General features: G+C 40.5%; 1 protein-coding gene across 4 annotated transcripts in view; it reads right to left on the bottom strand.

The window, feature by feature from the left end:
• The window catches only part of WWOX (WW domain containing oxidoreductase), a 1,116,547-nt gene that overhangs the window by 778,919 nt on the left and 319,080 nt on the right, over nucleotides 1-18,548 (bottom strand). For all 4 annotated transcript variants that reach the window (XM_054454382.2, XM_054454386.2, XM_063654112.1 and 1 more), the window contains exon 7: nucleotides 7,411-7,596. In XM_054454382.2, the coding sequence (XP_054310357.1) occupies nucleotides 7,411-7,596 (186 nt within the window). The remainder of the gene's footprint in view (nucleotides 1-7,410; nucleotides 7,597-18,548) is intronic.

The following is an 18,548-nucleotide window of genomic DNA, read 5'->3' as shown; positions in this document are numbered from 1 at the left end:
CAAGTTCTGACTTCCCATACAGCTTTTTATTTTTACTGGAAATCTAAGGAATGCTGGGTGCAGTGGCTCACATCTGTAACCCCAGCACTCTGGGAGGCCGAGACGAGTGGATCACCTGAGGTCGGGAGTTCAAGACCAACCTGGCCAACACAGCAAAACCCCATCTCTACTAAAAATACAAAAATTAGCCAGGTGTGGTGGCATGCCTGTACCTGGGAAGCTGAAGCAAGAGAATCACTGGAACATGGGAGGCGGAGGTTGCAGTGAGCGAAGATTGTGCCACTGCACTCCAGCCTGGGTGACAGAGCTAGACTCGGTCTCAAAAAAAAAAAAAAAAAAAAAAAAAAAAGGAATCTGAGGAAACTATGTAGAGATGACTAAAAACTCAATCTTGCATACATCAAAACAAAGTCTCCTTTAAAGATTGACAATGGTGATTTAACAGTGTAAACACAGGTCATGTCTAGTGGCTCATGCCTGTAATCCCAGCACTTTAGGAAGCTGAGGCGGGGGGACTGCTTGAGCGTAGGAGTTCAAGACCAGCTTAGGCAACATAGGGAGACACCATGTCTACAAAAAATAAACAATTAGTTGAGTATGGTGGCACATGCCTGTGGTCCCAGCTACTTGGGGGGCTGAGGCAGGAGGATCACTTCAGCCTAGGAGGTTGAGGTTGCAGTGAGCTATGATTGTGCCACTGAACTCTAGCCTGGGCAACAGAGTGAGACTCCCATCTCTAAAAGTAAGAATTTAAAATTTAAAAATTAAAAAAAAAAAGCATTGGTGCCAAAGATGGACTTCAATAAAGACCCACACTCATAAATGTAGCAGTCCTGACACGCTGAACTCTCTCCCTATCCTCTAACATATATTGTTCAAAACCTTCAACAGGAAGTTCAAAGATAATTAAATTAAACAGAAAAGCATCTTGAATAAAGGGCTGCTGCTTTTGGAAACAGAGAGATATCACATTCCTAACCTTTGACAGGGCTTTCCTGGATTATTTTAGCTAATGCTTGAGTCCTGTATATTTTCATTTGAGCATCCAAGAAATTATAGATGAGTCTTGTTGCCTCCAAGACTCTTTTCTAGATTAAAAATTAATGATTATAAAGGGGTTATAACCTTGGTGAGGTACCATCAATAGTCTTATACGTTTAAAAGATAAATGTAAACAAAGCCAAGATGAGTTCTGGCAAAGTCTAATGTTTTTAAGTATACCCATGGCATGGATGTACACAAATCAACATAACTAGTTGATGTTTTATAATTGGGTCTGACGGAGTCGTTAAACACCAGCTGTTTCTTTCCCTTTGTCTCTTTCTCTTAAATAACAAAAATATAGTGACTTCGCTTACAAAATGGATCACAACAAACAAAAGGAATTTTCTAAACGGTCTCATCTTTGTCAAAGGACCCCTCATATTCTGCTTCTATATGTTCATTCCGGGCACTGGGTAATGAGGAAGCATAATGGGAATCCTCTAGAAAACTGCTATGGAAAACAAAAAGCAAAAGGTAAAATGAAAATTATGGAATCATCCTATTATTCCTTAATATCAGCAGCTCAGGTTGGGCTAAGACCAAGAAAAGCATGGCAAGGGCAGATGAAATTCATGTTTTAATGGAAATTAAATATGCCTTCCACAGGACTCAGTGACATCCAATTTCTAGTGTTAAATGACATAGCTGCTCTAAAGTCATCAACAAAGCTGATGGCCAGAAACGTCATCAAGGATACAGCAATGAGACCTTGAAACGAATTGTTGGCTGCTTTTTTCTAGTACCCAAACCACAGGAAGAGTCTGACTTCCAAGCTTAATTGTCTAAGGCAGTCTTAATTGTCTAAGGCAGTGGAACTCAGCAGGAAATTTGAAAATATATGAGGGCCTTCTTCTGGTTGTCATGATGATTGCTGGTGATGGTAGCAGGTAGATGTCTTGCAATGCAGATGTCTTGCTCAATGAAGAATGCCCCAGTGGACACTCATGGAGATAAAAAGCCTGTGGATAATTATCTGAGCCTAGAAACATCCACTGAATTTCCAGGTGGGTAGTGCAACAACTATTTACACGTAGAATGAATAAAGGCACTTTCAGATTTTGTGTGATTTTTGGAGGGTGACTGATATGGTTTGGCTGTGTCCCCACCCAAATCTCACATTGAATTGAAATAACCTCCATGTGTCAAGGGCAGAGCCAGGTGGAGATAAGTGAATCATGGGGGCGGTTTCTCCCATACTGTTCTCGTAGTAGTGAATAAGTCTCACGAGATCTGAGAGTTTTATAAATGGGAATTCCCCTGCACATGCTCTCTCGCCTGATGTCATGTAAGACATCCCTTTGCTCTTCCTTCATCTTCCGCCATGATTGTGAGGCCTCCCCAGCCATGTGGAACTGTGAGCCCATTAAACCTGTTGCCTTTATAAATTACCCAGTCTCAGGTATGTCTTTCTTAGCAGCATGAGAACAGACTAATACAGTCAGGCTTCACTCAAGGTTGGTGGTGCTGGAGTCTGCAATACCACACACCTGGTAATGGTGTGTTTTCTTTTTTGAGAGTCCGTTCAAGGTGATTCATCCACGGATACATATGTCCCATGTTTCCTGTAGCCTGGCCCAAGCATTTACATGTTGAAACACATGCCATTTTATTTCAGTTATTTTTTCTTTGATTACAGTAAAGCTATCATATCAAATGGAAAATATATTTGTGCATGTAAGTTATGTTATTTGCTAACTTTATTTCAACATAATAAGGTATTACAGAAGAGTTGTCACACAAAGGTGCTACTGAGTTGAGAATCCAATGATCCAAGGTATGGGACATGACTTGAAAACTCTACCTACATGGCATAGAAAACAGGGACAAGGATTTAGAGAGTATCTAAAAGGTATGGAATAAACATAGCACCACCCATTCCCTGTCTCTACTCATCTTTCATCAACTGCTTCTGGAAACCCTTCTTGGCATACTTGTTTAGCCCGACCCAGTTCAGGGACTACTTCTTCCAGGAAGCTCTCCATAATGAACTCTTCCACAGCTGGATATCATGGTGATTTTTGGGGTGGAAGTCAGGGAGAGAATGAAAGAAGCCATGCAAGGCAGATAAAACTACATGTCTCCATGGACGTTAAGTATCCACTCTTCAGGACCCAGGCCATGACACCATTCCTAGTGTTCAGTGACATTACTGGCCTTCCAAGATCGGTGAAAAGGCTCACTCTGCCATCTTTATGTTCTATCTGTAAATTGTTCCTCTGTCATCACCATACCAGACTATAAGTCAATTAATCACCTGATTCCAAAACTAGACTGTGAATTCTTGGAAAGTAGACTGTAAGATTCTTGACTGTTGCTTACTACAGTGCCTGACACGTAGTAAGGACTCAATACAGAATTAGACGATTAAAGTTTGGTCATGGGTTTGGAATTCCAATCCAAGGACCAAGTCCTTAATAAAAAAAACAAAGGAACACAAATACCACGATGAAAATTTGACAGTTTCCCTTGTTTCAAGTCTTGCTCTAAAGGTAAAATTCACCACTAGGTTCAACTCTTCTATGTTTTCCATTAATGTTTACATGTGGAACTTCCTCGTGTTTAGGGCTTTTGGTTTTTGCTTATTTTTTTAGAGACAAGGTCTTGCTTTGCTGCCCATGCTAATCTCAACTCCTGAGCTCAAGGGATCCTCCTGCCTCAGCTTCCTGAGTAGCTGGTATTACAGGTATACATTATCATCGTACTCAGTGATTTTCTACTGTTAAGAATAAGGTCCCTGCTTAGGTATTTAGGGAACACTAAGTAAATTAAATGTCTAAGAGGAGAAAGTCATTTGTTCTTGATCCCTAATCTAGAAACAAGTCAAAAAAATCCCATGATGAGAAATTAGACAGAACCAGGAAGGACAGTTTCAAGATGGAGAAGTACCAGCTGCTACATATCAGGCACTCTCTCTGCAAACAGCCCTTCGCTATAAGGTTGACCCCTGATTTCCTTCCCCACTGTCTCCTGGGCAGATATTCCACTTCTACAGTCTCACTAGCTAGCACTGACAGTCCTCCAGGAAGTGGCAAGGGTGGGCCAGCTTCTGATCTCTCTGAGCCAAAAAAGGCTTCCTGAAAAACGACTATGTTCACCTCTCAGCTCCAGAAGTAGTAAAACAACTCTTCAGATGCTGCTGACTCTATTTTCAAGTTGACAAACTGACAAAGCGAAACAATTACATCTTAATAGAATTTTCCCTTACTAGTACATTAAAATATTGACATTTGCTCTGCGGACAGTAACACTTGCTTTGTAGGGGACCCCCACCCCGAATCTTTCATTTCTATATATACTGTGGGGGTTTTGCTTTTTGGATTTTTGTGTTTTCTGAGACAGGGTCTTGCTCTGTCACCCAGGCTGGAGTGCACTGGTGCAATCTCCACTCACTGCGATCTCCATCTCCCAGGTTCAAGCAATTCTCCTGCCTCAGCCTCCCAAATAGCTGGCATTATAGGTGTGCACCACCATACCTGGCTAATTTTTGTATTTTTAGTAGAGATGGGGTTTCGCCATGCTGGCCAGGCTGATCTCAAACTCCTGAGTGCTGAGATTACAGGCGTGAGCCACTGTGCCTGGCCTATACTGCATTTTTTTAATTAATAATTTTTAATTTTTATTTTAGAGATGGGGTCTCACTCAGTCACCCAGGCTGGAATGTAGTGGCAGAATCAAAGCTTACTGCAACCTCAAACTCCTGGGCTCAAAGCCATCCTCCCACCTCAGCCTCTTACTAGATGAGATTACAGGCATGTGCTACCAAGCCCAATTTTATTGAGGATTTTAAAAAGTCCCGCCTAAAATAATTAGGCTGGATTCTATCTACACAGAAGCTGAGAAACTCCGTGTGTGTGTGTGTGTGTGTGTGTGTGTGTGTGTGTGTGTGAGAGATTGTGTGATTTCATGTGTGGGGTGTGGTAGAGCAATTTGGCACTCCATGCAGCTGCAGCCACTGAGGGTTGTTCAACCAGCACTCTGCTCTTTTCATTCTACTTTAATTGTTATCCGAAATTTTTTCACGGTAAGGAAGTCAACTTCTCATTTCACTATGATGTATTTTAGGTATGCAGAAGCTGAATTCAGTTGCTCAGATTCCAGATAAGTAACTAAAACACAGTGAAGACAAAGGAAGGCTAATAAATATTTTGCCTTGGGGCAATCTAGTATAATATTTTCTGCAAACACAGGACTTTATTTTTTCCCCTAACAGGGGGTCTTGACTCCAACGAAGAGATTCTGCCAAGGTTGATGGAGGTAATTAGATATCAGCACTTGCATTTTACATCATGGTTTAGGGCCCTGAGTTCTTGGGTAGTGAGCAAGTGTCTTTACATACCGCCTATGCACCAAGTCACCACGCTCAGTCATGGGAGCCACGGGATGCCATCCAAAGGTAATACGCAAGCCAGCCTGGCGAAATTGCCATTTTGTTAAAACACCCTTAAATAATGTGCAAAGAGGATGGGCGTGGTGGCTCACGCCTGTAATCACAGCACTTTGGGAAGCCAAGGCGGGCGGATCACAGGGTCAAGAGATCGAGACCATCCTGGCCAACATGGTGAAAGCCCCGTCTCTACTAAAAACACAAATATTAGCCGGGCGTGGTGGTGGGCACCTGTGGTCCCAGCTACTTGGGAGGCTGAGGCAGGAGATCGCTTAAACCTGGGAGTCTGAGGTTGTGGTGAGCCGGGATCCCGCCACTGCTCTGCAGCCTGGCGACAGAGCAAGACTCCATCTCAAATAATAATAATAACAATAATAATTATAACGATGTGCAAAGAATTGGAAAGCATAAAACCAGCACCAGCCATCAGACAGGAGCGAGCCTGACAACACTTTTCAAGAAGGCCTCCCTATAAACTAACATACGTCTAATTCAAGAGCCCAAGTCCCTTTCCTTTCAAACTAATCTTTTAAATGATGCTAAGATTCAGATCTCTGAAGTAGGCATGAATTACACCATAGTTAAGGAAAGAACAAAGACGTCACAAGAAATACCATTTGAGATACAGATTTACAAGGAGAGTGAGCAGCTGACAATTCAACATAATCTCCCATTAAATACCAGCTCATTTAAACATATCCCGTGGTGCCCTCCACATCTGGTGGATGACTGGGGCTGGAAGATTTATTTCTGGAGCTCTCTCTGCTGCCTGCCCCCACAGTAGCCTCCCTCACCCCTTAACAGGGCCACTCCACTTTCCTTCACAAACCTGGTGTGATTTGCAAAGATAAGGCTGTCCAGATTTTGTTACCACCTAATTACTAGATGTTTCATGTCTTTTAACACGGGGGAGGATTATTACTGGCATTTACCTTTCATTCCAACCATCATAAATTTAAAATGGCAAAAGTAAATCTATCTGCAGTGTGTCACTTATACCATAAGCCCCTGTGTTTGGGAGTGATAAAGGGTTCAAGCTAACCCTTGGCTGGTCTCTCTCTTCCAAGTCCCAGGGGTTACATTTTATGGAAGTATGATTAAAAAAATAAGCTTCATTCTGGGTCACTAAAACATTTCAGGACTTAAGACGGAGAAGAAGGAGGAAAAAATAGGCCCCTTGCACGTTATTTTTTTTTCTAGCTACTCTGCTAAGAGTGTAACCTCTCCCTGCCAAACACACACCAAGCAAATAGGAAAGAGAAATCTCCCTAACACGTATTAAATCCAGCCTCACCCAGCAAGGCCTTTGTCTTTTTCGGAGTATTTCTCTCTAGACAAATAGTTGTTTATCCAACTCTAGAAACAAATATGCTGAAAATACGATGAAATTTTCAAATGTCTTTTTCAGTCAATTGAATATTCTCCTAATGGCAATAGGAAAAAAGTGCCATCTGATGTTTTAATTGAAATTTTAACCAAAAGAGGCATGGCCAGATTTCTAATATGCTCTAACTACAGTTCTTCCCTTTCCACAATTACACAGCTAATGTCTGCATCGAATTCCCTAATTTCTCATTATAAAACAATTGGATTTCATCTCGCAGGCTTTAATTGCATTGTTTCTCCTGCTAGAATAACTGCACATTCTTCTTGCTAAGATGTTGAAGTTGTTGAATTACAAATCAATAAAGGTCATGCCATTCAGATTTCATCAATTATTATTCCATCTCTAAGCAAAATCAATGAGGAGCTTGAAGTATAGTCGTAAAAACAATCTTCGTTGCTCTAGACAGTCCTTCTAAACAGTCCCCCACAATCACAGGCAAACAAAAAAGACCTGGAAAAATCAAGTGAGCCAAGCTGAGTCCACCCACATGTCTCAAGTACGACTAATGAAAATTACTTTCAGAATGAGAGCCTTGGGGGAATATTAGCTGGTATGAGAAAGGGGATAAGTGAACAAATATGCAATTCAAACCCACCGATGGGACTCTGAGGAGACCACAATGACACGGGCAGGAGCTGAGCGGCACAAAACATCCTGGAGGAGCTGGACAAGGTAGAAGTGCCCCAGATGATTCACTTGAAAGGTGGTCTCCAGGCCGTCTTTGGTGAGACTCCAGGGTAGAGCAAAAGTTGCTGCGTTGCACACAAGCACATGAAGAGGCCTGAAAAATAAAATATTCCACGTGATGTGGACATAAACACTACAACCAAGGATAATCAATGCTCCTTCAGGAATGAGAAATTCTTTCTCCGTCTTCTAGATTCCCACCATTTGGAAATAGGATACCCTAGAATTCACAAGGCTTTGAGTGGGCAACCGTCCTCCGTTGCTGAGGATGAGAGGCTTATTAGGATACAGAACTTTCAGTGTGTAAATCAGGACAGTGGCAGGCAATCCGGGAAGAGTTGTCACCCTAGTTGGAACTCAGGTTCAACCACCTGATTAATTCTGTCTTTCTTAATTCATCCAAGTCTCACTTTGTCTGTAAATCCAAATAGCCCTTAAAATAGTTACGAGTAATAAAGGAGAAATTATGCTGTTAAAAAGGCTGCCACAGGGCCAAGTGTGGGGACTCACGGCTGTAATCCCACCACTTCGGGAGGCCGAGGCAGGTGGATCATCTGATGTCAGGAGTTTGAGACCAGCCTGACCAACATGGTGAAACCCCATCTCTATCAAAACACACAAAAAAATTAGCCAGGTGTGGTGGTGTATGTCTGTAATCCCAATTACTCAGGAGGCTAAGGCCAGAGAATCACTTGAACCCGGGAGGCAGAGGTTGCAGTGAGCCGAGATCATGCCACTGCACTCCAGCCTGACCGACAGAGCAAGACTCTATCTCCAAAAAAAAAAAAAAGAAAAGAAAAGAAAAAACCAAAGAAAAAGAAAAAACAAAACAACTGACACAGGACCCAGCACTTGCTAGGTGCTAATCAAACACAGCAAGGGGGTAAACGCTCTGTCTAAAGAGAAGGGCACATGTTGTTTAAGGATACAGAATTTCTTGTGGAGATCAGATTAAATGAACACTTTATAAAGAAGCCTAAAGATACGTAAGTAGAAGCCTGTCATAATATTCTCCCTTATTTTGTGTATGTGTGTATATATATATTTTTTTTTTCTTTTTTTTTTTTTTTTGAAAAGATCTTACTCTGTCGTCCAGGCTGGAGTGCAGTGGTGTGGTCATAACTCACTGCAGTCTCAAACTCCTAGGCTCAGACGATCCTTCCACCTTACCTCCCAAGTAACTGGGACTACAGGGGCACACCACCATGCATGGCTATTTTATTTCTTATTTTTTATTTTTGTAGAGATGGGCTCCCCCTATGTTGCACAAGGTGGTCCTGAGTTCCTGGTCTCAAGCAATCCTCCTGCCTAGGCCTCACAAACATAATAAAATTGTTAACAATACAAGTAAGCCTTTCACGTGAATCAAAAAGCTAAATTCTCAGAAAGTAATTGTGGCCGGGCGCGGTGGCTCACGCCTGTAATCCCAGCACTTTGGGAGGCCAAGGCGTGCGGATCACGAGGTCAGGAGATCGAGATCATCCTGGCTAACACGGTGCAACCCCGTCTCTACTAAAAATACAAAAAATTAGCTGGGCGCTGTGGCGGGCGCCTGTAGTCCAAGCTACTCGGGAGGCTGAGGCAGGAGAATGGCGTGAACCCGGGAAGCGGAGCTTGCAGTGAGCCGAGATAGCGCCACTGCACTCCAGCCTGGGCAAAAGAGTGAAACTCCGTCTCAAAAAAAAAAAAAAGAAAGAAAGAAAGTAACTGTATACTTGTGAAAAATCATACTGTACCAATAGAACTATACAACAAAATATATACAAGGCTATCCACAGTGTTTGTGACAAACTAAAACAGCAAATTAGAAGTAAACTAAATATACCATTGAGGAATTATTACATTTAGAATATATCCATATGATAGAATACTATGCAGCCATTAAAATCATAAACAAATCTACTGACCTTATAAAACATTTGTTATAAAATAAAATTTAGTGTATTTTATTATCAGACACAGACACACACAGAAACAGAGAAAGAGAAAGACAGAGATAGAAAAGTTATGAAAGATATATAAAAATAAGGGTGGGTTCAGTGGCTCACGCCTGTAATCTCAGCACTTTGGGAGGCTGACGCAGGCAAATCACGAGGTCAGAAGTTCAAGACCAGCCTGACCAACATGGTGAAACCCCGTCTCTACTAAAAATACAAAAATGAGCCCAGCGTGGTGGCACACGCCTGTAATCCCAGCTACTCAGGAGGCTAAGGCAGGAGAATCGTTTGAACCCAGGAGGCAGAGGTTGTAGTGAGCCAAGATCACACCTCTGCACTCCAGCCTGGGCAACAGAGAGAGACTCCATCTCAAAGAAAAAAAAAAATATATATATATATATATATACACACACACACATATACATGTAAAAAAATAGGAGGCTGGGCACAGCGGCTCACCTCTGAAATTCCAGCACTTTGGGAGGCTAAGGCAGGATAATCACTTGAGCCCAGTATTCAAAACCAGCCTGAGCAACACAGCAAGACCCCATCTGAACAACAACCACCCGAAAGTGAGCCAGGTGTGGTGGTGTGTGCCTGTAGTCCCAGCTACTTGAGAGGCTGAGATAGGAGGAATACTTGAGCCCAGGAGTTCGAGGCTGCATTGAGCTATGATCATACCACTGCATGCATCAGAGCAAGACTCTGTTTCCAAATCGAAAAAAAGAAAGACACTCTTCACATCGCAGCCTAAGAGTTACAAGTTTTTAAAAAACAAACATTGGCATGCAATAAAGGGAAACATAAAAATCTTTAAAGAAATTAAAATATTCTGCTCTCTAAAAAAGTGAAACAAAAGTGACGAATATATGCAATCATATAGAGGCCCCATATTTTTACTATATAAAGTTCTTACAAATCTATGTGACAAACACATATCTTCTTAAGAGTCTAACAGTAATAGTCATTAGAAATTTTATAAAGCCAGATTACAAATAACCAGTGCAATATTTAACATGTCCAACTACACTAGTAGTAAATATTAAAATATTTCCTATCAAATTAGCATATTTATTCATACTATTATATTTGTATTATCTTGTATAAAGTTGGTGGGAATATATATTCCTGCACCCTGGATATTAAGTTGAAAACATCTATCATGAGAATTGAAAGATTCACATTATTTCACCAAGTAATCCTGTTTCCAAGCAGTAAAGCATGTATGTAGCAGGGGCAGCAGAAATGGCACAGTTAATACCACTAGGGAGAAGTATTTTATCATTGATAATGTTTAGAATTGTCAGCACATGATTGGAAAAAGCAGATCAAGTTTTAGTCAGCTTTACTGTTGTTTTTCCATTCTATACAAAATGCTTCCCCATTTTACCTGCACGTGGGCCAGACCATTCCCACAGCTACCTCCCATCCTTTTCATACGCCACTGCTTTATAGTGGGTTGAATGGTAGGAATCTGTGAGTTGAATGGTACCTCCCACCCCATTGCTTCCATAGTGAATTGAATGGTAGGGATCTGTCAGTGTGACCTTATTTGGAACAAGGGTCTTTGCCAGTGTGATTAAGTCCCACATCTTAAAATGAGATCATCTTGGATTAAGGTGGGCCTTAAATCCAATGACAGGACTATCCTTACAAAAGAGAAGGGGAAAAGGAACACCCACAGAGAAGGAGATGGAAAGACAGAGGCAGAGATTAGACCGACTTAGATAAAAGCCAAGAAATTCCAAGGATGGCTGGCAGTCAGGGGAAGCTAGAAGAAAGGCATGGAACAGGAGCTCCTTCAAGCCTCCAGAAGGAGCCAACGCTGCAGACCACTTGATTTCAGATGTTTGGTCTCTGAAACTGTGAGAGACTAAAATTCTGTTGTTTTGAGGCACTCAATCTGTGGTAATTTGTTATAATAGCTTTAGAAAACTAATATAGCTTCCAAGATTATTTCCTAATATTCAAAATTCGTATAAAAGTTTATGCCCAAGAATCCATGATGACATGTCAACTAAAATTATAAAATTACATATGAACTAGAAGCAATCTAACATCCAACGACAGAGGAGTGGATAAATAATGATTAAGCCAGAGGTTCCCAAACTTTCTCAATTTAATTGAAAAAGCAGGAAATTAAATTTAATATGTGTGATTCATACCCCATACCCCACCAAAAGATTTCCAGATATACAGTCAGGATTACTTTATTTCCTATTTCCTGTTTATGGTTTTTGGTATGTTCCAACTTTTCTACAATAAGCATAAACTAATTAAAGAACTTTACTGAAATATAATTCACATACCATAAAATCTACCTATGTACACTGTACAACTGCTTTAGTATACTCAGATAGTTGTACAACCATAACTACATTCTAATTTTATAGCACTTTTTTAACTCAAAAAACAAAAACAAAAAAAACCATTAGCAATCACTAGCCACCCTCTACCTACCTACACTCTTATCCCCAAAACACCATCAGTGTACTTTCTGTCCTATAGATTCACCCATTCTGGACATTGTATATACTAAATGGAGCCATACAATACGTAGTCTTTCGTGACTGACTTCTGTCCCTTGGCATGATGTTTGCAGGGTTCATCCATGTTGTAGCATATATCAGTAATTCATTTCTTTTTAATGGGCAAATAATATTCCATTATATGAATATACCACGCTTTGTTTATCCATTCACCAATGGTGGATATTTGGATTGTTTCCATTTATTGGCTATTAGGAATATCACTACTATGTACATTCATTTGTAAGATGCTATGGAAATGCATGTTTTCATTTCTCTTAAGGATACATCTAGGAGTAGGATTGCTGGGTCATATGGTAACTCAATGTTTAACTTTTCGAAGAATGGCCAAACTGTTTCCCAGTGTGGCCGTACAATTTTACATTTCCACCAGGACTGTATTTGAACTTTCATCTCTCCATGTCTTAGTAAGTATTTTGTTATCTGACTTTTTTATTTTAGCCATCCTAGTAAGAAGTGGAATCTCATTGTGGCTTTCATTTGCATTTCCCTAATGACTAATGACGTTGAACATCTTTTATGTATTCATTGGCAATTTGTGTATCATATTTGGAGGAATATCTATTTAGATTTTATGCTCATTTTTTAACTGAGTTTTTGTTATTGAATTGTAAAAGTTATTTATTCTAGATACAAAGCCCTTATTTGATATTTAATTTGTAAGTATTTCCCCCATTCTGTAGGTCATCTGTACACTTTCTTGACGGTATCATTTGCAGCACAAACTTTTCATTCTGGATCATTCTGGATATCTTTTTCTTTTGTCACTTGTGCTGTCGGGGTTGTATCTAAGAAATCATTGTCTAAGCCAACATCACAAAAATATACTCCTACGTTTGCTTCTAAAAGTTGTATAGTTTTAGCTCTTACATTTAAGTCTCTGACCCTTTTTTTTTTTTGCTATTTTTTTCTGTGTAGTTTATGCAAGTGTGATCTAACCTCATTCTTTTGCAGCATCATTGTTGAAAAGACTAGTTTGAATTGTCTTGGCATCCTTGCTGAAAATCAATTCACAACATACATGGATTCATTTCTGGACTCTCAAGTCTATTTTATTATCTATAGATCTATTCTTATGCCAATATGACACTGTCTTTATTACTAAGGATTTATAGAAAGTTTTGAATTGAGAAATGGAAGCCCTCCAATGCTCTTCTTTTTGAAGCTTGTTTTGGTTATTCAGGTTCCTTTGCATTCATATACAAAATGTAGGATCAGCTTTTCAATTTCTGCAAAAAAGTCAACTGAAATTTTAATAGAGATTGCACTAAATTTGTAGATAATTTGGAGAGTTTGGTCAGCTATACAATATTAAATCTTCTGATACATGAACATGGGATGCCTTCATTGCTAGTATATAGAAATACAATTGACTTATGCATATTAAACTTTTATCCTACTTTTATCCTGGCTGAACTTGTTAGTTTTAATATTTTTTAAGTACATTTCTAGGATTTTCTACAGATAAAGTGATTTCATTTGCAAATAAAGATAGTTTTACTTCTTTTCAATCTGGATCTTTTTTTTCATTCTTTTGCTTTTTTGTTTTTTGCCCAATTGCCCCAGCTAGGATTTCTAGTAGAATATTAAATTAAAGTGCTGAGAATGAATATCCTTGTCTTGTTTCTTGATCTTAAGGGGACGGTACTCAATCTTTCAGCATTAAGTATGATGTCATTTGTGGGTTTTTTGCAGATGCCCTTCAGTGAGTTGAGAAAGTGCCACTTTGTTCCAAGTTTACTAAAAGTTTTCATCACGAAAGAGTGCTGGACCTTTTTAAAACGTGTTTTTATGTATGTATTGAGAGGATCTTTTATTCTACTATTATGGTATATTATATTGACTGATTTTTTAATATAAAACCAACCTTGAATTCCTTGGATAAATTCCACTTAGTCATAATGTACAACCCTTTTTATATGTGGCTGCATTTGGCTTGCTAGCATTTTGTACAAAATTGTTGCATCTCTATTCATAAGTGAAAGTGATCTAAAGTTTCCTTTTCTTGTGATATCTTTGGTTCTGTTGTCAGAGTAATAGTGGCTTCACAGAGTCAGTTGGAAAGTGTTTCCTCCTCTTCTGTGTTTTTAAAAGAGTTTGTGCAGAATTGTTATTTATTTATTTATTTATTTTTTATGAGATGGAGTCTCACTCTGTCGCCTGCCCAGGCTGGAGTGCAGTAGCGCAATCTCGGCTCACTGCAAGCTCTGCCTCCCGGGTTCATGCCATTCTCCTGCCTCAGCCTCCCAAGTAGCTGGGCCTACAGGTGCCCGCCACCACGCACCACTAATCTTGTTTTTGTATTTTTAGTAGAGACGGGGTTTCACCGTGGTAGCCAGGATGGTCTTGACCTCCTGACCTCGTGATCCATCCACCTCAGCCGCCCAAAGTGTTGGGATTACAGGCGTGAGCCACTGTTCCCGGCCGGTATTAATTCTCTAAGTGCTTGCTGGAAAGCACTCATTAATTTTTTAACTAGAAAAACTTATTTAATCACTGTTGTTGTTTGAAGTAGTCATGCAAATCTTATTATCACTGGGTAATCTGGATCTCATTAAGGAATAATTCATTCTGTTGCCTCATCTGTTTTCCCACCCATCCCTTACCTAAAACCTGAAAAGTCATGGTGTGGTTGGGGTCAGCTGTAGTTATTTGAGAACACCTGTTTTCCACATATGGTGCCCACTACAGTTGTCAATACACAGTCCCTCAATAGCCCAGCTACTCTCTGAAGAGATAGGCACAAATGCTTTGAAGCACCGAGCCTACCTGTAACACTCTTTAGACTCTGCTTCAAATCAAAGCAGAATCTACTAATTTGTAGCAGGGATAATTCATATATTGTAGTAAGACAGGACCGTTGCTAAAAACCTTGCGGGGAAGAGGGAAAGATGGGCAAAGTGAAGAGAGACTTACATTTGAGCTCCTTTCAGGTTGTATCTGAAATATTTCGATCACTTTTCCAGGGCTGTTTTTTGAGTACTAACTATGGGTTAGGCACTTTTTAAGAGCTTTTTGTATTTAAGAACCTTAGGTGACATATATTATGATTGCCACTTACAGACAGAAATGAAGTGTCAGAAATAGCTAACATAGGCCAGGTATGGTGGCTCATGCCTGCAATCTCAGCACGTTGGGAGACCAAGACAGGAGCATCTTTTGGGCTCAGGGGTTCAAGACCAACCTGAACAACATAGCAAGACCTCATCTCCACAAAAAATTAAAAACTCAAAACTAAAAAGAAAAAAATAAAAATAGCCAGTGGCATGCACCTGTAGTCTCAGCTACTTGGGAAGCTGAGGTAGGAGGACCTCTTGAACCTGGGAGGTTGTGCCTGCAGTGAGCTGTAATCACCCCACTGCTCTCCAGCCTGGGCAACTGAGGAAGAGCAACACCCTGTCTCAAAAAGAAAAAACAGCTAATAGAAAGAAGCAAACACACACACAAAAAGGGTCACCTGACTTCAAGGCTATTGCACAATACCTTCTGTCTTACATAAGCTCCCTGGAATGGACAGAGCCAAGTTCTTAGAGAAACTGTAGCTCAGCCATGTTATTCTCCTTATCTGACTCATGGCCAGTTAGTTCGCCCCTGTGAACCTGTGTCCTCTCCTGTAAACTAAATAAACTCCTCCCATGGTTGTGAGGAGTAAAGCCCCAGTATCTTGCTGGCCTGCCAGGTTAGGTAATTGTTATTTCCTTTGTCTCTTTATCCTTCACTTTTATCCACAAGACAACATTAAATTCCTCAAAGATCGTTTCTGCAGTGTTTACCTAACTTTAAGACAGGCCTGGACATGGGGAATTTTAACTTCATACTTCTAAATAACAACAATGTCTCTTCTAGTTACCTTTATTCTTGCCTGTACATTTTCTCAAGAAAATGCAAACCTCAGCAAACCAAGGAACGTGCTACCAAAGACTTAGGCCTGGAGGCAAGAACCCACAGAGGACCTGGGAAAACCCTTTCCTCTCTCACCAAATTTTAATACCCTTCATTAATGTTAATTGCACAACACCAGAGGCAAAATATGTATCCTGTACCTAAAACTTGTCACCTCTATTAATTAAAAACAGGCTTATGGAATATGAAAACTATAAAGTGCTTGACTTTGTTTTCATTGTAAAGACACTTAATTGGCTTGTACAAAAGGAAAAGAATTACTTTTGCCTCACTTTAATGAGGTTTTCATTATTCAAATGGCACATTTTGCTCTGTTTTGACTAAAAGCCATTGCAATTCAAAAGGCTCTGAGATGAATATTTACAGACTATCAAAAGGAAAAGTTCAAACTATAAAGACAGAATGGAAACAAAAATAGTATCCTTCCAAAAACTGATGTTACTAGTCAGCATTTTAAGGGGCTGATTATTCTTTTTCTTCTTGGGTGGATTCTCATCTGTGAGTGGTGATTAAGGGCAGAAAACGTTGTCCTCCTTGTTTAGAGCCTGAGATTCCAATGGAGGGCAGCATGCAGGTTCTCCATAGCTCTCATCTGCCCACAGATAAAGCCCCTCCACCTCTCTGATGAGTGGCCCCATGGCATTCTCTGTGTCTGCTGACTGTGGGGATGGTATTTACAAACCAGCAACCCCTTCAACTAGAGCCAATGCATTCCTTCTGGGCCAGAGGACATCCCCTCAGTAGTTAAGGTGGTAGTGGTGGGGGCGGGGGTTGTCATCAATGAGAGTGACAATGGGCCAAGATTCCTCATGACAGAGCCAGGCTTTCTGGCAAGAGTGGACTTTGGTGGCACTTCCTACTGCAAAGGGACCAGCTCCTTCCCTTTTTTAACCCCTCAAGATCCCTACCACTGACTACCCCGTCTCTTTCTAGCATTTTCTATCTTTCTGAAACCCCCTGTGTGAAATAATAACTGAGGAAATTAAATCTAACCTAACAGACTCCATCTTGTCCTTCGTCTCACAGGTTTGTCAGAAGCATTCAAACCAGAGTGACTCCATTTTGAATAGGGGCTGGGTAAGATAAGATTGAGACCTACTGGGCTGCATTCCCAGGAGGTTAGGCATTCTAAGTTACGGGATAACATAGGAGGTCGGCACAAGATACAGGTCATAAAGACCTTGCTAATAAAACAGGTTGCAGTAAAGAAGCCGGCCAAAACCCACCAAAACAAATACGGCAACGACCTTTGGTCATCCTTACTGCTCATTATACACTAATATGAATCCATTAGCATTCTGAGAGACACTCCCACCAGCACCATGACAGTGTACACATGCCATGGCAACATCAAGAAGTTACCCTATAGGGTCTAAAAAGGGGAAGAACCCTCACTTCCGGGAACTGCCTACCCCTTTCCCTGAAAATTCATGAGTAATCTACCCCTGTTTATAGTTACATATAATATATATTATATATACAATATTGTATTATAATTATATATAATATTAAAATATATTATAGCTAATCAATAATTAACTGTAAATATCCTTAGTCCAACAGCCAAAGTTGCTGCTCTGCCTATGGAATAGCCATTCTTTTATTTCTTTACTTTCTTAATAAAATTACTTTAATTTTATGGACTCACCCCAAATTCTTTCTTGCCCAAGATCCAAGAACTCTCTCTTGGGGTCTGGATTGGGACCCGTTTCCGGTAACTGGTTAGCTGTCTTTGGTCATTCCTGGGCATGGGCCAAACTAACTTTGGGAGAAATTTCGTTTATAGTTTAAATAACAGCTTTCCCCCAAAACTAAACTGTTCCTATACAATGAATGAAAGGCTACCACTTTAGGATAAGAGAGGCTTCAGTTTTAAATAATTACCAGCCATTATTCCAGAGGTCACAAGATTTGAAACTTTCTGAATTATTCCTGCAGATAACATCACTGTTGTAGAACCTAAGATTGGTTTTTGAGATATCTTTTCATATTTTTGCATTTTTTTAAATTTTTTTTTTTAAGACAGTTTCACTCTGCATTGCAGGCTGCAGTGCAGTGGCGCAATTGGCTCACTGCAATCTCCACCTCCCGGGTTTAAGTGATTCTCATGCCTCAACCTCCTGAGTAGCTGGGATTACAGGTGCACACCACCATGCCCAGCTAATTTTTGTATTTTTAGTAGATGCAGGGTTTCACCACGTTGGCCAGGCTGGTCTTGAACTCCTGACCTCAAGTGATCTGCCCACCTCTGTTACATGTGTCCATGGGAAGTGACTACCAAACAGGCTTTGTGTGAGCAATAAAGCTTTTTAATCACCTGGGTGCAGGCAGACTGAGTTTGAAAAAGGGGTCAGCAAAGGGAAATAGGGGTAGGGCAGTTTTATTAGGATTTGGGTGGGTAGTGGAAAATTACAGTTAAAGGGGGTTTTCTCTTGCAGGCAGGGGTGGGGGTCACAAGGTGCTCAGTGGGGGAGCTCCTGAGACTCACTGTCCAGGAGAAGGAATGTCACAAGATCAACTGATCAGTTAGGGTGGGGCAGGAACAAATCACACTGATGGAATGTCATCACATAAGGCAAGAACTGGCTATTTCACTTCTTTTGTGGTTTTTCAATTGCTTCAGGCCATCTGGATGTATATGTGCAGGTCACAGGGGT

The sequence above is a fragment of the Pongo pygmaeus genome, chromosome 18 (genome assembly GCF_028885625.2).
Source record: "Pongo pygmaeus isolate AG05252 chromosome 18, NHGRI_mPonPyg2-v2.0_pri, whole genome shotgun sequence".
NCBI classification, from domain to species: Eukaryota; Metazoa; Chordata; class Mammalia; order Primates; family Hominidae; genus Pongo; species Pongo pygmaeus.
This window is presented reverse-complemented; position numbering and strand designations above follow the sequence as displayed.